Source organism: Ornithorhynchus anatinus, chromosome 21 (genome assembly GCF_004115215.2).
Source record: "Ornithorhynchus anatinus isolate Pmale09 chromosome 21, mOrnAna1.pri.v4, whole genome shotgun sequence".
Taxonomy (NCBI): Eukaryota; Metazoa; Chordata; class Mammalia; order Monotremata; family Ornithorhynchidae; genus Ornithorhynchus; species Ornithorhynchus anatinus.
The window spans coordinates 2,098,318-2,118,088 of NC_041748.1; the positions used below are offsets into that span (position 1 = coordinate 2,098,318).

Here is a 19,771-nt window from a genome sequence, read left to right on the forward strand (position 1 = left end):
GGAAGGTCGGGGGGAGGACGGGGTTCGGGCGGGAAGCCGCGGAGCTCCCGTTCGGACGCGCGGTCAGTTTGAGGCGACGGGAGGACACCCGGGGTGAGACGTCCCGGAGGCGAGAGATGCGAGAAGGCAGAGAGGGAGAGAGATCAGGGCCGGAGGTGGAGATTTGGGAATCGTCGGCGCGGAGGTGGAAGTCGAAGGCTTGGGAGCGAATGAGGAGCTCTCCCAGGGCGGGGGTGGAGAGGGAGAAGCCAAGGGGACCCGGAACTGAGCCTGGAGGGACCCCCGCGGCGAGGGGGCGGGAGGCAGAGAAGGAGCCTCCGAAAGAGACCCAGCGGCCGGAGGGACGGGAGAACCTCCGTCGTCTCCTGCGGCCCAGCCCGTCCGCTCGGCCCCTCCCACGTCGTCTAGTACAGTCCGGCCCGCACACTCGGCTCCTCCGACGCCAACCCGCTCTCCCGTCCGCCGACCCCTCGCCCACCTCCCCCCCTCCGGCCCGGAGCTCCCTCCCGCTCCATAGCCGACGCCTTCGAAGCCCTCCCGAGAGCCCGCGCCTCCTCCGAGGGGTCTCGGCCGACCGAGCCCTCCCGTCGTCGTGTGTTTACTGAGTGCTTCCTGTGCGCAGAGCACCGTACTGGGCGCTTGGGAGAGTCCGGAAGAACGACAAAACACGTTCCCGCACCTGATGTCCAGCTCCTCGGCACCGCCGCACGTTTCCGTGCTTTTATTTAACATCTCGTCTCCCCCTCTCGACCGCGTCGAGGTAGATGAGAAGCGGCGGGGCTCGGGGGAACGAGGCCGGGCTTGGGAGTCGGAGGTCGTGGGTTCTAATCCCGGCTCCGCCGCTCGTCAGTTGTGTGAGTCTGGGCAAGTCGCTTCACTTCCCTGTGCCTCAGTGGCCTCCTCTGTCAAATGGGGATGAAGACCGAGAGCCCCACGGGGGACCGCCTGACCACCCTGTATCTCCCCCGGCGCTTAGAACGGTCCCTGACGCATAGTAAGCGCTCAACAAATCCCATTATTATTACCAACTCTAATGATGATTACCGCACTTGTCGAGCGCTTACCACGTGCCAAGCCCTTTGCTAAGCGCTGGGGTAGACGTGAGCTAATCAGGTCGGACCCAGTCCCCGTCTCACGGGGGGCTCACGTTCGTAGCCCCCGTTTTACAGATGAGGGAACCGAGGCCCAGAAAAGTGAAGCGACTTACCCGAGGTCGCCCGACCGACAAGCGGGGCCGGGATTAGAGCCCAGCTCCTTCTGGCTCCCGGGCCCGGGCTCTACCCCCCCGAGGTCACGACTGAATGCAAAACGAACCACCGTGCCTGCTTAGAACCCAACGGAACAACCGGACCATGGCATATTTATTTACAATCGAACGATACATACGTTAATTAAAAAAAAAAAGATCGATCCGATGGCCGAGTTCATCTCCAAAATGCATCTCTTCGGGAGAGGAAACGATCCCAAGGTTCTGAACGGATTCGATCTTCCAAATCTCGGTTAAGAATCGCCTTCTCTCTCCCCATCTGATTCTCGGGGGAAACAGCTTTGGCGTTTTTGGGGGGGGGGGGGGGGGGCGGGCTCACCCTGGAGGCGTCAGGAAGGACGGTCGTGGGCGGTTGTTTTTTCCCGGGGGGCGCGGAGGTGGAGAGACCCTCTCCGTGGGGAGGGTGTCACGCCGACCGGCCCCAACCCCCCGGGGCCCTCCCGAGGTCGGGGCCGGCGAGGAGGGGCGGGGGCGGAAGATGGGGGGGGGGGGGCGTCCGCCTTTTTGGGGGAGGGGGCGAAAGGGGGGACTCCGGAGGAGGGAGGGAAGGTCCGGGCGCAAGCGGCCCCGCTCCCCCGCCTCTACCCTGCGAGAGACGCCCAGCGCGGCCTCCACCCCGGTCGGCTCCCGGTGGGCCTCGCTCTGCCGGCGCCCCCCTCCTCGCCCCCAAAAGGCACCGATCACCCCGACTATCTGTGTGTGTGGGAGTGGCGATGGGGAGGGAATCTCTGTCCCCTCCTGCCCATTTCCCACCCGCCTCCGAGGCAGAGGCGGGGCTTCCTCGCCAGCTCCCCGCTCAAGCGAAGGCAGTTTCGGGGTGGAGGGCGGGGGGAGAGAAAGGAGGGGCGAGGGCGGAGGCCTCGGACTCCCCCGGCCCGGGGGCGGGGGTGAGGCCCGGCGGAGTCCCCGGCCGCGGAGGAGGGGTCGACGGTCAACCGGCGGAGCAGCGGCCCCCGCCGGGGGGCAACCGGACCGTCGTCTTCCCCCCAGACCCAGGCCCTCCCGCCCGACCGGGAGGCGAGGGCAGAGTTAAAAGGCGGGATTCGCGTCCGGAGAGATCCGTACGGCCGGAGAGGGGAAAGCGGGGAGGGGGCCGGGGACGGCTCGGGAAGCGCGCTCCCCCCCCCCCCCGCCTCAGTCTATCTTGACGGCTCCGTAGATCTTGCGGACGAAGACGTAGGCCGCGTAGAAGCCCACCGTGCCCGTGAGGAGCCAGAAGGAGAGGACCATCAGGGCCGTGTAGCCGAAGTACAGCAAGGACGGGACGAACTCCACGATGTCCAGCTGCGGGGAGGGGTCACCGGGCCGGGGAGGGGTCAGTCCCCCTCGGGGCGACCCCCGCCGCCCCCGGGCCGCGCGGCCCGGCTTAGCCCGGGAGTCGGCGGGTCGCGGGTGCCGATCCCGGCCCCGCCGCCCGTCCGCCGCGTGACCTGAGGCGAGTCGCTTCCCTGGGCCTCGGTCCCCTCCTCCGGAAAATGGGGATGAAGAGCGGGGGGCCCCGACGTGGGACAGGGACCGGATCCGACCCGACTCCCCCCATCTACCCCGGCGCTTGTAACAGTGCTCGGCACGTGGCAGGCGCTTAACGAGAACCGTCGTCATCACCTTATTGACGAAGTAGAAGACGGCGTAAATCAGGACGTAGAAGGCCGAGCCCCCGGAGACGAGGAATATCCTCCACCACCAGCGGTAATCCTGCATCCGGCAATTAATCGGTGCTATTTATCGAGCGCTTCCCGCGCGCGCGACACTGGCCCGAGCGCTCGGGAGAGTCCAGGGAACGACAGAACGGACACGTCCCCGCCCGCGAGGAGCTGACGGTCTGGGGGGAGGGGAGATGGACGTTAACGGAAGTCCGTCGCCGGGATTTACTGAGCGCTCCCCGTGTCCCGGGCGCCGTACTGAGCCCCCGGGAGAAGATGATCCAACAGAGTGGGCAGACCCGGATCCCCGCCCGCGAGGAGCTGACGCTCTAGAGGGGGGAGACGGACAGGAATAGGGATAAATAAGTGAGCGGTGTGGACGCGGGGGGTAGAGGGGGCAGATCCAAGCGCAAGTGAGGGGCGGGAGCGTCCCCCCGGGCCGGGCCGTCTCCGGGGGAGGGGGTCGTATCCGGTCGAGGCGGGGCCCCCCCGTCGCTCTCCCCGACCCGGTGAAGCCCGGGCCCCGGGAGGCGGGGGGCCCCGGGGCGGCCCCCCGGCCCTCACCTCGGCACAGAGCTGGAAGTAGACCATGACGATGCTGATCTGGGAGCAGGACACCACCAGGATGAGGAACACCAGGAAAAGGAAGCCGAACAGGTAGTAGAACTGGTTCTCCCAGATGGCCTGCGGGCGGATCCCCCCCGGCCCCCGGCGTCACCACCCTCGCCGCCGCCCTCCTCCCCTCCCCGCCACGGGCTCCTTCCCGCCGCCGGCCCCCAAGCCTCTGCCGGCTTCCCTCCTGGCAGTCCCGCTCCCGAGACCCACCCCCGCAACCCTAACCCTCTGAGTCCAGTCCCTAATCAGGAGGCGCCCCCCCCCTCCCCAGGGGGGTGGGGGAGACGGGCGGACGGGCCCCGGGGGCTTACGCTGAAGATGAAGAAGAGCTCGATGAACATGGCTCCGAAGGGCAGGATCCCGGCCATGAGTACCCTGTGGGGGACGGAGGCGGGGGCGCTCAGCGGACCCGTTTCCGTCGTCGGCGCCTCCCGCGCGCGGGAACGCCGCGCCGCCCGCTCCCCCGCCGGGCGGACTCACCCGACGAATCTGTTCATGTACCACCTCTGCTCCGGGATCTGGCGCGGGATCTGATTGGTGCGGACCGGGTTGTCGTAGGGCTGCTTCCGGAAGCCGAAGTAGTAGCCGAGGAAGACCAGGGGCAGCGAGATGCCGAACCACATGCACAGCAGGGCCGCCAGGGTGGGGAAGGGGACCTGCCGCGGAGGGAGCCCGGGAGGTCGGCCGGGCCGGCGGGGCGGGAGGGCCGCCTCCCCTCCGACACCGTCCGCCCTCCTCTTTCCTTCTGCAGCCGGCCCCTGCCCGAGAAGGGGCGGCCCTCGGGGGCGGGAGGGCGCATCGCACCCCCGGGGCGCTTGAACGAGGGGCTTAAACGCTGCCGTTACCGCCGCCGGTAGGTACCCGGGGAAGGGGTGGGGGACAGGGAGAGCGAGAGGGAGACGGAGAGAAGAAGACAGAGACGTGGGAAGGGAGAGGATGAGGGAGAGGGGAGAGGGAGAAAAGAAGAGACGTGGAAAGGGGGAAGAAGGGAGGAGAGAGACAGGGAGAGGGACGGAGCGATAGAGTGCAAGGGAGAGGATGAAGGAGAAGAGGGAGAAGGGAGGGAGGAAGAGAGGGAGGAAGAGAGAGGAAGAGGGGGCGCTGGGAGAGGGAGAGGGACAGGAGAGAAGAGAAAGACCGAGGGAGAAGGAGAGAGAAAGGAAGAGGGAGAGGAGGAGAGGAAGAGGGGAGGAAGACGGGAAGGGAGGGAGGAGAAGAAGAGAGGAAGAGGGAGAGGAGGACAGAGGGAGGGGGGAGAGGAAGAGAGAGAGAAGGAGAGGGAGGGGGGAGAGGAAGAGGGAGGGAGAAGGGGGAGGGACAAAGAGGGAGAGGAAGGATCAGGGAGGGAGGGAGAGAGAGGGCAAGGAAGAGAAAAAGGGAGAGGGAAGAAGAGGGAGGGAGAGAGGGAGGGAGAGGGAGACCCCCCCCCCCCAAGCTGTGTCTAACCCGATTATCCTGAATCCCCCACCCCCAGCACTTAGTACAGTGCCTCGCACACAGTCGGCGCTGGACAAGATGGCGGCACCCCAGAGGGAGGCCGGCCGTGGGCCCGCCGAGGCGTCCCCGCTTACGGCTCCGGACGAATGCTTCCCCCAGATGAAACAGTTCAGGACGAAGCAGATGCCGAAGACGACTCCGGGGTAGAGCGTGGCCGTCTGCGGGTGGGAGCGAGCGGGGTCGGTCGCGGGGGCAGAGGCCGAGGACCACCCCCCGCCACCCCCCGGGGCCCAGCCCCTGCCGCGAGTCTGACTGTAGGACAGTGAGGCGCCCGGTGGAAGCCCGGACCCCACCCCGGCTACGATACTAATAATCATAATTTCCGTATTTGTTAAGCGCTTACTATATGCCAAACACCGCTCTGAGCGCTGGGGTGGATGCAAGGTCATCAGGTTGTCCCCCGTGGGGCTCACGGGCTTCATCCCCACTTGACAGATGAGGTCACTGAGGCCCAGAGAAGCAAAGTGACATGCCCAAGGTCACGCAGCTGACGAGCGGCAGAGCCGGGATTAGAACCCGTGACCTCCTGACTCCCGGGCTCCGGCTACTGGGCCGTGACGTCGGGGGGGGGGGGGGGGGGCTTCGGGGAATCACGGGGCAGGTTGGGGGGCTGGACCGTCCGATCCTCGGGGGCGGGGATCCTGTCCGTGTCCGTTAAGTTGTTATACCGCGCCATCCCAAGCGCTTAGTACATAGTAATAATGGGACCTGTTCATTTGATCGTATTTATGGAGCGCCTCCTGTGTGCACAGCACCGTACTGAGCGCTTGGGAGAGGACAACGCAACAATAAACGGACACATTCCTGCTCACAAAGAGCTCACGGTCCAGAGGAGCTCACGGGATAGAGCGCTTACTACGTGCCGGCCACTGCTCTAAGCGGGATGAGAAGCCGGGTCCTCCTGACCCCGGACCCGGGCTCAACCCACGGAGCCACGCCGCTTCCTGAGCCCGTGAGCCCCACGTGGGCCGGGGACTGCGTCCGACCCGACTTGCTTGGATGCCCCCCCCAGTGCTTAGTGCCTGCCACGTAATAAGCGCTTAACAGATACCAACTTTATTAAGCGCTTAACAAATACCGCAATCATTCTTCTTCATAACGGTGACGGTAGCCCGGCGCTCCGCACGCGGCAAATGCTCGCTAGATACCATCGACTGCCCCCGTCCCCCACTCACGCAGAGCGCCCCTTTCTTCCAGCGGTGGCCTTTCAGGGTCCGGTAGAGACGCCCCGCCGAGAAGCCCCCGAACACTCTGGAAGAGAAGCGGGGGTCCCCCCGGGACCGGTCGGGGCGCGGCTGGGGGGGGGGGGGGATCGTGGGGGACGGGGAGGGGGCGCAGAGCGGGGGCGGGCGGTCCCGCGGGGAGAGACCGGTCAGGGGAGCACGAAAGAGTCAGCAGAGGAGCTTCCGGTCCACGGTGTGCACGGCGCCGTACCGAGCGCCTGGGAGAGTCCAACCGAGTTACCGGACAGGGTCCCTGCCTTGAAAGAGCTTCCGGTCTACAACGTGCGGAGTCCCGTGCCGAGCGCTCGGGAGGGTCCCGCGGGGTTACCCGGTACGATCCCTACCCTCGGGGAGCTGCCGGTCTACTGTGTGCAGAGCGCTGTGCCGAGCTCTTGGAAGAGTCCAACAGAGCGAGTAGACACGATCCCCGTCCTCAGGGGCGGACCCTCTACTGCGCGCTGAGCGCTTGGGAGCACCCAAGAGAGTCAGGACGTACGATCTCTGTCCTCGAGGAGCTTCGTGTTCGTCACTCAATAGTATTTCAGAAATTTCCCGAACGGAAAGAGCACGTGCCCGGGAGACAGGAAGACGTCGGTTCTGATCCCGCCGCTTCCACTTGTCTGCGTGACCCTGGACCAGTCACTTCACTCCTCTAAGCCTCGGTTCCTTCCTCTGTAAAACGACCCCGGCCCCGCACCGCTCACGTCCCCCTCCCCTCGTTTGTTTATTTCTCTTCCTGTCCGTCTCCCCCTCTAGACCGTCAGCTCCGGGGAATCCGTTTACTGTTCTACCGGACTGTCCCAAGCGCTTAATACAGTGTTCTGCACACGGGAGGGGCTCAGAAGATACAACTGAATGAACGGTCCCGTATCGTGTCCCCCTCCGCCTCCAAAGGAGGACTAAAGCCCCCCGGCCCCGAGCCCCGCAGCCATAAGTACCTACCCCATGAACATGAAGAGAAAGCAGGCCGTGGTCATCAGAGCCCCTCGGCTGGAGGGCGACAGCATCCCCAACATGGCCACAACTGCGGACGGAGACGGGGGGGGGGGAATGTTGAAGGGTCGCTCGTGCCACCCTCCCCTGGGTGAGAAGACGGGGCTCCGGCTCGTGGGCGGGATCCCCCCACCCGAGCCCCCCACCCTCCGCTCGGCGAGGAGAGCGACCGCCGGTCCTGGAGGCGGGCCGGGGCGGGTCCTGCCGGGCCTCGCCTTCTGGGGCGGTTTCAGCCCGGGGACCCCAAGGGTCCCGAGGGAGGGTCTCCCCGCCCGGCCCGGGCCGCCCCGTACCCCTTCTCCGCTGCCGGCCTTCTTCCCGGGGGGACGGTGAGGGGTGCCCGGCGGGCGGAGGCCGGCGGCGGGTGAGAATGAGCGGCGGCGGGGGCCCCCGAGGGAGGTCCCGCCGTGCCGGCCCCGGGCGGGCCTCACTCACAGATGACGATGAGGATCATGCAGAAGAGCTGGATCCCGGAGCCCAGGAGGGAGCTGAGGATCATGGGGTACTGGGGCGGCCGGAAGACGTCTCCGTGCACCAGTTTCCAGCCCGACTCCTCCATCGTGTCTTCCTGGAGCCCCGGGAAGAGAGACGCGTCTCTGGGGGGGGGCCGGGGACCCCCAAACGCTACCCTTCCCCCCCCAGCCAAGGACCCCGACCTCCCCGACGGGCTCCAGGCAACGAGAAGCGGCGCCGTCTGGCCGCTCCCGGCCCGGGGGTCGGAGGGCCCCGGGTTCTGATCCCGGATCGGCCGCCCGTCTGCGGGGTGACCTCGGACCGGTCACTTCCCTTCTCGGGGCCTCGGCTGCAAAACGGGGGGCGAAGACCGGGAGTGCCGTGGCGGGACTGGGTCTGAACCGACGAGCTTGGATCTCCCCCAGCGCTCGGTACGGTGCCTGACACACAGTAAGCGCCTGATACCCACCCCCCGCCCCCCAAAAACCCCCCAAAAGACGGGCTCTCGGGGGCCGCCCCCCGTGCCCGCCGGCGCCGCCGCGTACGATGTCATCCTCCTTGTTGTAGTTGGCGATGTCTTTGCGGAGGGTCCTGATGATGATCATGCTGAGGATACCTGCGATAGACGCCCCAGACAAAACCCCGTTTTGCTCTCCGCCGATCGGACGGGGAACGGGATTCACCGAGCCCCCGCCGTGTGTGCGGGAGCTGTGCTGGGCGTCCGGGGGAGGACGCTTCCGTCGTTCGGTCGTATATATCGAGCGCTTACCGCGGACGGGGCACTGTACTAAGCGCTTGGGAGAGGAAGCTTGAACCGGGCTCGAGCTCGGCTCCCGCCACTTGTCTGATAATGACGGTAACGACCGCGGTCCTCGTTAAGCGCTTACTATGTGCCGAGCACCATTTTAAGCGCCACGGGATCTGAGCTCGTCGGGTCGGACCGGGTCCCTGTCCCCCACGGGGCTCACGGTCTTCATCCCCATTTACAGATGAGGAAACCGAGGCCCAGAGAAGTGAAATGACTCGCTCGAGATCAAACAGCAGACATGCGGCAGAGCCGGGATTAGAACCCACGTCCCCCGACTCCCGGCCCTGGGCTCTTTCTACCGGGCGACGCAGTCGGCCGGGTGACCTCGGGCCGGTCACTGCCCTTTCCTGGGCCTCGGTCCCCTCATTCGAAAATCGGGGATTAGGACCGTGAGCCCCCGGTGGGACAGGGGACCGCGTCCCGCCCCATTTGCTCGGATCCACCCCCGCGCTCAGTACGGTGCCCGGCACGCAGTAAGCGCTTAACGAACCCCACGGTCATTATTATCGTCTCCCACCCCCGCCTTCAGAGGACAGGATGGTTTGGGGGGGGGGGGGGGGGGGGGGGGGGGGTCTGTGGTTTACCGGGGGTGGCGGCATCTGGGCGCCCCCCGGCCCCCGGCCCGCGGCGAGAGTGTCTCCCCCCGTATCTCCCAGTCTCCGTCTCTCACCGGACAGGAAGAAGACCACCACCACCGAGTTGATTATGGAAAACCAGTGGATCTGGACGTCGCTCATGGTCAGGTACGTGTCCCAGCGCGAAGCCCATTTGATGTCGCTTTCCTGGAGCGAGAAACGGGGGCGAGGGGAAAAGGGGAGCCCCCCCACCCCCGGGCCCGGACTGAACCCCGGCACCGCCGCCGCCCCCGGAGCCCCCGCCTCGACTTCCCGGGGGGGCCGGACGGTTCGGCCCCGGAGCAAGTCCCGGGGGGCTGCCGGGGCCAGAATCGGAAGCATCGCCATCGTGGTCCTCGTGAAGCGCTTACTGCGCGCCAGGCACCGGGCGAGGCGCGGCGGGGGATCCGAGCCCGTCGGGCCGGACCCGGTCCCCGGCCCGCGCGGGGCTCGCGGTCGTCGTCCCCGTTTTCCGGAGGAGGGAACCGAGAAGGGAAGTGACTTGCCGAAGGTCACACGGCAGACAGGGGACCGAGACGAGCGGCGCGGCCTAGCGGGTAGAGCCGGGGCGTCGGGAGGTCCCGGGTTCTCATCCCGGCTCCGCCACTTGTCTGCCGGGTGACCTCGGGCAAGCCGCTTCGCTTCTCCGTGCCTCTTTGACCCTATCTGTAAAATGGGGATGAAGGGAGCCCCTCGTGGGACGACCCGATGACCCTGTATCTCCCCCCCCAGCGCTTAGGACGGTGCTCGGCACATACTAAGCACGTAACGAATACCGCCATTATTTTTATGAAGTCACGTCACTCCTCTGGGCCTCGGGAGATTGAGACGGCGAGCCCCACGCGGGTCCGGGACCGCGTCCGACCCGACGACCTCGTATCCACCCCAGCGCTAAGCAGAGAAGCAGCGTGGCTCAGTGGAAAGAGCCCGGGCTTAGGATTCTGTTGCCGAACTGTCCGTTCCAAGCGCTCTGCACATAGTAAGCGCTCAATAAATACCACCGAATGAACGAACGAATGGGTCAGAGCTCTGCCACCTGTCGGCTGCATGACTTCGGTCAAGTCACCTCACTTCCCGGTGCCTCAGTGACCTCATCCGGAGAACGGGGACCGAGACCGTGAGCCTCACGTGGGACAACCCGATGACGCTGGATCTCCCCCAGCGCTTAGAACGGTGCCCGGCACCCTGTAAGCGCTTGGCAAATACCAACGTTGTTATTATTATCATCACAGTGCCCGGCGCAGAGCAAGCGCTCAACAGCATCACCCTCTCGCCTGCCAGCTCGTCGTGGGCGGGGAACGTGTCCGTGCATCGTTGCGTGGCCCTCTCCCAACCGGCCGCTCGGCACAGTGCTCCGCACCCTGTAAGCGCTCCATAAACGCGGCCCGGACCACCGACCGCCCCCGGACGCCGCTGACCTCCCAGTGCACGGAGTAGGTGAAGAGCAGCTGGTTTTCCTTGGCGGGATCGATCTCCTGGGGGGCGGAGTTGGCGGCGTCGGGCAGGATGCACGACTTCTTCTCGTCCGCCTTCAGCTCTGCGGGGGCGGGACCCGGGCCGGGGGGCGGGGGGGGGGGGGGGTCACACGGGCCGGGGATTTGGGGGCCGCGCCTTTGGGGGCCGCGCGGGGGGGGGGGGGCGCCGGTCACGACGAAGAGGGCGGTTCTCCTTGCTCTTTTTATTAGCGCTATCGTTAGCGGGAAGCCCGCGGGAAGGGCCGGGGGGACACCAGGTCATCGGGGCGGGGGCACGGTCAGTCAGTCGGACCGACCGGGCGCTTCCTGTGTGCTCAGCGCTGTGCTCGGCGCTTGGGAGAGTCCAACAGAACAGTAAGCGGACCCATTCCCTGCCCTCAAAGAGCCGACGGTCTAGAGGGGGAGACGGACATGAATATGAAGAAATAAAATGAGGGGATGAGAATCTATGTGGTGTGGGGCTGGGAGGGGGGATGAATGAAGAGGGCAAGTCAGGGTGAGTGACCCAGCTGGAACCAGGGGGCATCTAGACAGTACCACCCCCGACCCCCGAGGAGGAGAGAGAGAGCCCGGCGCTGGGAGTCAGCCAACGTGGGTTCTCATCCCGGCTCCGCCACCTGCCTTCCGGGTGACCTGGGGCAATTCACCTCACTGTACCTCAGTTTCCTCCCCCGTAAAATGGGGAATCGATCCCCGCTCTCCCTCCTCCTCAGACCGGGAGCCCCGGGGGGACGGGGACCGGGGCCGACCTGATGAGCTTGGATCTCCCCTAGGGCTCAGTACGGTGCCCGGCGTACGGTAAGCACTGGCCGAACACCACGGTTTATCATTACTACAATTATTACAACGTGGGACAGGCGCTGGGTCCAACCCGATGAGCTTTCGTGTCCCCCCAGCGCTTAGTAAGGCGCCTGGCACAAAGTAAACACCTAACGAGCACCACGATTTATTACCGTTATTATTAAAACGCGGGACAAGGACCGTGCCCAACCTGACGATCTTGTATGTCCCCCAGTGCTCAGTAGAGAGCCCGGCACACAGTAAGCACCCGACGACGACAATCTATCAGTATACCGTTATCATAACCCGGGACACGGGCCGCGTCCAACCTGACGAGCCCGCGTCTCCCCCAGCGCTCGGTACAGCGCCTGGCACATAGCAGGCACCCGACAGACGCCACGATTTATTACGATCATCATGATCGTTCTTCTAACACGGGACGGGGACCGCGTCCGAGCCGCCGCTCCGGTAGGCCCCACCGAGATATCTACTGAGCGCTTACTGAGCGCAGAGCGGCCGGGAGGGTCCGATCCGCTCCGGCGCCCGGCGCGGGCGCTGGACGGCTACCGTTTAGCGTGTCCGAGAACCGAGAGTGAGGAGCCGGGCCAGGCGGGGGCCGTCGGGGGGCCCCGGGGGGGAAGACCCTCCCCCCGGCCGCCCGCTCACCGTCCAGCCTGATGCTCTGCGGGACCACCTCGAAGCGGACGACGCGGTAGGTGGGCTCCTGGTTGTCCTCCACTTCCTCCCGGTGGTAGTACAGGATGAACGACAGGTGGTTGTGCAGGTAGAACTGGAACGGGGAGAGGAGGGGGTTAAGGGGGCGGGGGGCCGGGGCCAGGAGCTACGGGGGGCACAGCGCTGTGCTGAGCGCCGGGGAGAGACCGACAGAGCGACTGGACGTGATCCCCGCCCTCGAGGAGCTGCCAGCCGGCTGCGTGCGGGGCGCCGTGCTCAGCGCTTGGGAGAGTCCGACAGGGCGAGTGGACGTGGTCCCCGCCCTCGAGGAGTTTCCGGTCTACTGTGTGCACGGCACTGCGCTGAGCGCTTGGGAGAGTCCGACAGAGTCAACAGACAAGGTCCCCGCCCTCGAGGAGCCTCTGGCCTTCTGGTCTGAGAAACGGCGTGGCTTCAGCGGCAAGAGTCCGGGCCCCGGGGGTCAGAGGACGTGGGTTCTAATCCCGACTCCGCCGCTCGGCTGCTGGGTGACCTCGGGCGAGTCCCTTAACTACGTAAAATGGGGATGAAGACCGGGAGCCCCACGTGGGACGACCCGATGATCTTTTACCTACCCCAGCGCTTAGCACGGAGCTCGGCACGCAGTAGGCGCTTAATAAATTCCACAATTACTATCATTACGGTGTCTCCTCACTCTGTCGGACGCTCCCAAAAGTGGGGAGCGAGGTGGGGGAGGCCGGGGATGACCCCCGCACCCTCCCAAAGCGGAAAGGGGGTCTCCGCGGCCCGGCCGCCCCCTCCGCCCCGCCGACGGGGGTCACCTTGTTGCCGTCCACGAAGCCGAGGCGGTAGCCGTGCTCGAACTGGACGTCCTTGTCCTTGCGGCGGGACGGGGCGGGGTCCGCGTCCGGCGGCCCCCCGCCCCCCGCCGCCCCGCCGGGCCCCCGGGCCGAGTACAGCTCCAGCCGCGTCGCCACCGGGAGGTTGTCCGCGATGCTGCCGGGAAGCGGGCGAGGACCCCCGTTAAGGCCGCGGACCGCCGACCCGCCACCCCGGACCCCCGCTCTCCGAGACCGCGGGCCGGTCGCTTCCCTCCTCCGGGGCCTCGGTCGCCTCCTACGAGATCCGGGGGTTCGATCCCCGTCCTCCCTCCTCCTTAGCGGGGGAGCCCCGGTTGGGACGCGGACCGTGTCCGGCCCGACTCCCGCAGGGCTCGGCGCGCGGCTTAACGTGTGCCGTAACGATCGTGACGGTAATTAACCGTCTCCGCGTCTTCCGCGGGAGGGAACTGAGGCCCACAGGGATTTAGCGACTTAGCGGAGGGCACACGGCAGAGTCCCCCGGGCTCGGAGACGGCTGTCTTTGAGGTCCCCGGGGTTAGAAACCGCCTGCCCGGAGTTTCCCGGGCTCCGTGTGGGGGTCCCGGGAGGGCCGGGCCTTGCCCCGTGCTCGGTGGGTGGGTGGGGGGAGAGGTGGGGGTCTCACAGGTGGACGTAGTAATCCTCGTGGATTCGCTCGGCGACCAGGCGGCTCTGGGCGCGGCTGAGGGTGGTGGGCCGGGCGGGCTGCGCGGGCCCGGCGGGCTGCGGGCACAGGACCTCGCACTTCTTCTCGCTGTTCATCAGCACCTCGAACGGCGTGTTGACGATCCGGTCCCCGCGGAGCACCTCCCCTGTCGGGGGACACCGAGGGGCGGACGCTCTGACGCGGGCGGCACGGTGCTCGCCGCCGCACGCCCGGGCACGGGGGGGCAAAGGGCCCGCCGAGGGCGGCTCGCCCACGGGACGACGGAGACGGAGAAGCGGCGCGGCCCGCGGGGGAGGGCCCGGGGCGGGGAGTCCGAGGACCCGGGCGCTCGGCCCGGCTCCGCCCCGCGTCTGCCGCGTAAATATTACTGCCCGAGTGACCGACGGGTGCTCAAAAAACACCCTCGGGGAGGGCGCTGGCGTCCCGGGGGCGATCCGAAAACGGTCCCGGCTGGGGGCGGGAGGACTTACCCAGGTTTTCGGCCTTGTAGGTGATCTGGCTGGGCTGACAGAACGGCAGGGAATAGTACTCGTACGGCAGCTGCGTGCGGGAGCTGGTCAGCTTCACGGCCTGCCCGCGGGACAGACACGCGGCGGAGGCGCGGGGACACCGAGAGAGATGGAAAAGGAGAGAGGGGGACAGAGGAGGGGAGGGACAGAGAGAGGCAGAGACAGAGAGGGGGGAGAGAGATGGGAAAGGGAAGAGACAGAGAGAGGGGAGAGACAGAGAGACAGAGGGGCGAGAGAGAGAGTCAGAGAGGGGAGAGAAACAGGAGGGGAGAGAGATGGGGAAGGGAGAGACGGAGGGGGAGGGAGACAGAGAGAGGGAGAGATAGAGAGGAAGAGAATGAGGCAGAGACAGAAAGAGAGTGGGGGGGAAGAGAGGGGGAGAGAGGGGGAGAGAGGGGGAGAGAGGGGGAGAGAGACAGAGAGAAAGAGGGAGAGACTGAGAGGGGCGAGAAAGAGGGGGAAGAGAGAGACAAAGAGGAGAAGAGAGAGACAGAAAGAGGGAGGGAAAGATAGAGAGGAAGAGAGAGAGAGACAGAGGGAGAGATAGAGGAAGAGAGAGAGGGAGAGGATGAGAATGAGGCAGAGACAGAGAAGAGAGTGAAAGAGAGTGGGGGGAGAGAGAGGGACAGCGAAGGAGAGAAAGAGAGAGGGAGAGGGAGAGAGGGGTGAGAAAGGGGGAAGAGAGACAAAGAGGAGAGGAGGGAGGGAGAGAGAGAGAGGGAGGGAGAGATGGGGGAAGAGAGAGAGAGAGAGAGGGAGACATAGAGGGGAAGAGAGAGAGACAGAGAGAGGGAGAGATAGAGGAAGAGAATGAGGGAGAGACGGGGGGGGGGGAGAGAAAGGAAGCGGGGGGAGAGAGAGGGACACAGAGATGGCGAGCGGAGACAGAGACGGGGGAGAGAGACAGTGAGAGAGGGGAGACGGAGGCCGGGGCCCGGACGGCCTGGCGTGGGGGAGACCCGCGCGGTTTTGGGGGGCACCGGCTCCGCTCCCCCAGGGCCCCCTCGGACCCCTGGCCTGGATCTCCCCCCCCCTCCGCCCTCCCCGCCTCAGAAAGCCCTCCCAAAAACCCCTCCTCCTCCGGGAAGCCTTCCCCGACTACGCCCTCCTCTCCCCTCCTCCCTCCGCGTCGCCCTTGCGCTTCCATCTGCCCCCCTCATTCCTCTACGCTGTCAGCCGGCTGCGGGCGGGAAACGTGTCCACCGTCTCCCTCGTAGCGGACTCCCCCAAGCGCTCGGTTCAGTGCCCCGCACACGGGGAGCGCTCGGTAAATACCATCGATGACCCGGTGATGCCCGCCTTCCCCTCTAGACCTAGAGCAGGTTGCGGGCGGGGGACGTGCCGACCCACTGTCTTTTACGGGACTCCCCCGAGCGCTCGGTAGAGCGCCCCGCGCACGGGAAGCGCCCGGTGAATACCACCGATCGACTGAGAACCGTCTCCCCCTCTAGACCTGGAGGAGGTGGGGGGCGGGGACCACGTCTACCCGCTCTCTTTTACTCTGAGAAGCAGCGCGGCTCAGTGGAGAGAGCCCGGGCCTGGGAGTCAGAGGTCACGGGTTCTAATCCCCCTCCGCCGCTCGTCAGCGGCGTGACCTTGGGCCGGTCACGTCCCTTCTCTGGGCCTCGGTGACCTCATCTGCCCAATGGGGATGAAGACCGTGAGCCCCACGTGGGGCAACCCGATGACCCTGTACCCTGTACCTCCTGGTCCAGTGCCCCTCCAAGCACAAGAAGCGCTCGCTAAATCCCGTCGATCAACGGCGCTCACTGAGTGGCCCGGACCGCCGCCTAGCCGCCCCCACCGCCCCCCGGGAGGCGGAGCCTGCCTTGATTTCCACGGGGTCGTTCTGGTGGAAGTTGATGGGGGCCACGCCGGGCACGTAGAAGGAGTCCGCGCCCCCGGCCAGGCCCAGCAGCAGCAGCAGCAGCAGAGGACACGTCCACACCTCCTGCCGGGGACACACGGGGACGGTCGGGCCCCCTCCGTTCGCTCCTATTTACTGAGCGCTCCCCCGGGGGCGGGGCACCGGGCCCAGCGCTTGGGAGAGGCCGCCCCGACGGTAAACAGACGCGCCCGCTCCGCCCCTTGCCTGCCGGGTGACCTCGGGCCCGTCGCTTCCCTCCTCCGTGCCTCAGTTCCCTCGTCTGTCAAATGGGGATTCACTCATTCATTCATTCAATAGTATTTATTGAGCGCTTACTATGTGCAGAGCACTGTACTAAGCGCTTGGAACGGACAATTTGGCAACAGACAGAGACGGTCCCGGCCCTCTGACGGGCTTACGGTCTAATCGGGGGAGACGGACGGTGCTTGGCACGGAGCGAGCGCTTAACAAGTAGCATCGTTATGACTATTCGCGGCGCAGGTGTTTGAGCCGGCGACTTTAGCCCCAAGTCCAAGAGAATTTAGGGAGAGATGTTCTTGTCAGTTCTAGGGGAAGGTAAAAGCAAAAAAACAATAATTCGGGTATCTTACACTGTCAGCTCCTAGTGGGCAGGGAATGGGTCTGTTTATTCTTCTATCGTCCTCTCCCCAGCGCTCAGTACAGTGCTCTGCACATAGTATATTCATTTCTCCTCGTGTCCTTCTCCCCCTCTAGACCGTCAGTTCCTCGGGGGCGGGGAACGTGTCTATCATATCGCTCTATCGGACTCTCCCCAGCGCTCAGCACAGTGCTCTGCACCGACTATATTCTGTTACCGATCTGTCCATTCCAAGCGCTTAGTACAGTGCTCTGCACATAGTAAGCGCTCGATAAATACTATTGAATGAATTTCTCATCGTGTCCGTCTCTCCCTCTAGACCGTCAGTTCCTTGCGGGCGGGGAACGTGTCTATTATATTGCTCTATCGGACTCTCCCCGGCGCTCAGTACAGTGCTCTGCACCCACCATATTCGTTTCTCTTCGTGTCCGTCTCTCCCTCTAGACCGTCAGTTCCTAGGGGGCAGGGAATGCGTCTATTATACTGTTCTATCGGACTCTCCCCGGCGCTCGGTACAGTGCCCTGCACCCACTATATTCATTTCTCTTCACGTCCTCCTCCCCGTCCAGACCGTCAGCTCCTAGTGGGGAGGGAATGGGTCTGATCCATTGTTCTAGCGTCCCCTCCCAAGCGCTCAGTACAGTGGTCGGCACACGGTGGGCGCCCGATCAATACGCCTGAACCCCAAATGGATTTATTAAGCACCTCCTCTGGGCTCACCCGGAAAGAGTGAACCACGGGGAAGTGTTGGGTGGAACTTGGTAAACACGAGTTGGGTGAATTGTTCCCCCAAAGCAAACAGAGATGTGTCAGTGGGGGGGGGGCGGGGGGGGGGGGGGGTTTATGGTATTTGTTAAGCGCTCGCTAAGCGCCAGGCACTGGACTGAGCGCTGGGGGAGAGGCAAGATGATAATAATAATGGTGGTATTTGTTAAGCGCTCACTATGTGCAAAGCACTGTCCTAAGCGCTGGGGGGATACGGGGTGATCAGGTGGTCCCCCGTGGGGCTCACAGTTTTTAATCCCCATTTTGCAGATGAGGGAACTGAGGCCCAGAGAAGGGAGGTGACTCGCCCACAGTCCCCCAGCTGGCAAGCGGCGGAGCCGGGATTCGAACTCACGACCTCTGACTCATCAGGACGGACCCCCCCCCCCCCGTCCCTGCCCCGGGTGGGTCGGACTGGCTTCATCTGGGTTCTGGGTTCTAATCCCGGCTGCGCCCCCCCGTCTGCTGTGTGACCTCGGGCCGGTCACTTCTGGGCCTCAGTTTCCCTCGTCTGTCAAACGGGGATGGGGCCCGTGAGCCCCACGGGGGCCGGGGCCGACCCCATTTGCCCGCACCCATCCCAGCGCTCAGTACAGTGTCCCGCACGGAGTAAAAGCGCTTAACAAATACCAACCTGCTGAGCTGGGGTCGCCCCCCAGTGCTTAGCCCAGTGCCTGGACCACGGTAAGCGTTTAACACATACTATTGACTAACCAAAAAAACCCACACATTTTAAACGAATTCCAGAGGAAGCGCTCAATAAATAGCCCTGATTGATGGACGGGCCGCCGGCTTATTGCGGGCAGGGCACCGATCGACTCTCTGGACGGGACTCCCCCGGGCGCTCAGTCCAGAGTGGGCGCTTAGCACAGGGCTCGGCCGAGAGGGGGCGCCCGTGAGGGGGGTCGGGGCGCAGTGCGTCGCGTTGCGCAGAGGGCTTTGCGCCCCGGGGGGGTGGGGGCGGGGGCGGAGTCAGGACCCCGAGCCTCCCCCCGCCCCCTCCACTCACCGTCGCCGCCGCCGCCGCCGCCATCTTGGCTCCACGTGTCGCCGCCGTGACGTAGGCGGAACTGGCGCGGGGCGGTGACGTCAGCGCGGAGGCCACGCCCCTCGGTCGCGGCCAATCAACGGTGAGGAGTCGCGCCCCCCCCTCCCCCCCGCTCCGTCCCGCTCGGCCAATCGACGGGGAGCGCTCGTGCGCTCCCCCGGCCCGTCCCGCTCGACCAATCGGCGACGAGAGGTCCCGCCCCGCCCGGCCCCGCTCGACCAATCGGAGACGAGAGATCCGGCCCCGCCCGGCCCCGCTCGGCCAATCGGCGGCGAGGAGCCGCGCTCCCGCCCGCGGGTGGGGGCGGAGTCGCGTGAGGTGCGCGCGGGCTGTCACTCAGTCAGTCATTCAGTCATTCAGTCATTCAATCGTTCATTCAGTCGTATTTATTGAGCGCTTCTGTGTGCGGAGACTGTACTAAGCGCTTGGGAAAGTACAATACAACAATAAACAGTGACATTCCCTGCCCACAATAGGCTCACGGTCTAATACTAGCAATAATAATGGTGGTATTTGTTAAGCGCTTACTAGAGAAGCAGCGTTGCTCAATGGGTAGAGCCCGGGCTTGGGAGTCAGAGGTCATGAGTTCTAATCCCGCCCCTGCCACCTGTCAGCTGGGTGACTTTGGGCAAGTCACTTCACTCCTCGGTGCCTCAGCGACCGCTTAGTACAGTGCTCTGCACATAGTAAGCGTTCACTAAATACTTTGGAATGAATGACCTCATCTGTCAAATGGGGATGAAGACTGTGAGCCCCACGTGGGACAATCTGCAGGGCTTAGAACAGTGCTCAGCACATAGTAAGCGCTTAACAAATACCAACATTATTTATTGTCATTATTATTATTATTATTATTATGGGGCCGTCACTGTACTAACCACTGGGGGAGATACAAGCAAATCGGGTCGGATCCAGTCCCTGTCTTCCATGGGGCTCCCGGTCTTCATCCTCATTTGACAGATGAGGGAACTGAGGCCCAGAGAAGAGAAGTGACCGGCCCAAGGTCACACAGCAGACAAGGGGCAGAGCCGGCATGAGAAACCAGGACCTTCTGACCCCCAGGCCCGGGCTCTACAAGAATAATTGTAGTATATGTTAAGCACTTACTGTGCGCCAGGCACCGTACTAAGCGTTGGGGTGGATACAAGCAACTCGGCTTGGACACGGTCCCCGTCCCACGTGGGGTTCACGGGCCCAATCCCCATTTGCCGAAGAAGGGAACTGAGGCCCAGAGAAGAGAAGTGACTGGTCCAAGGTCACCCAGCAGATAAAGGGTGGAGCGGGATTAGAACCCAGGCCTTTCTGACTCCCCAGCCCGGGTTCTAACTACCGGGTCACACTGCTTCTTACTTGGGAATTGGACAAAACAGGCCCTTTAGAATGAAAACCGGCA

The 19,771-nt window shown here is 64.9% G+C and overlaps 1 protein-coding gene across 1 annotated transcript; it reads right to left on the reverse strand.

The window, feature by feature from the left end:
• Nucleotides 1–1,771: 1,771 nt before the first annotated feature.
• Nucleotides 1,772–17,909, reverse strand: TM9SF4 (transmembrane 9 superfamily member 4). Its single transcript, XM_039910063.1, has 18 exons — nt 17,906–17,909; nt 15,908–16,074; nt 14,041–14,140; nt 13,529–13,715; nt 12,865–13,039; nt 12,035–12,158; nt 10,532–10,650; nt 9,170–9,281; nt 8,237–8,307; nt 7,674–7,806; nt 7,188–7,269; nt 6,198–6,273; nt 5,097–5,180; nt 4,006–4,181; nt 3,837–3,900; nt 3,475–3,594; nt 2,873–2,962; nt 1,772–2,551 (listed from the first exon to the last, which is right to left on the reverse strand). The coding sequence occupies exons 1-18, from the start codon at nt 17,907–17,909 to the stop codon at nt 2,402–2,404; spliced, it is 2,034 nt and encodes a 677-aa protein (XP_039765997.1). The 3' UTR covers nt 1,772–2,401.
• Nucleotides 17,910–19,771: the final 1,862 nt, after the last annotated feature.

Excerpts from the sequence above, each read along its gene's own strand:
- TM9SF4 (XM_039910063.1), bottom strand. Across the intron at positions 3,901-4,005 it reads TACATGAACAGATTCGTCGG|GGTACTCATGGCCGGGATCC; the intron begins GTGAGTCCGCCC and ends CGTCCCCCACAG. Across the intron at positions 2,963-3,474 it reads ACTTCCAGCTCTGTGCCGAG|GATTACCGCTGGTGGTGGAG; the intron begins GTGAGGGCCGGG and ends TGCCGGATGCAG.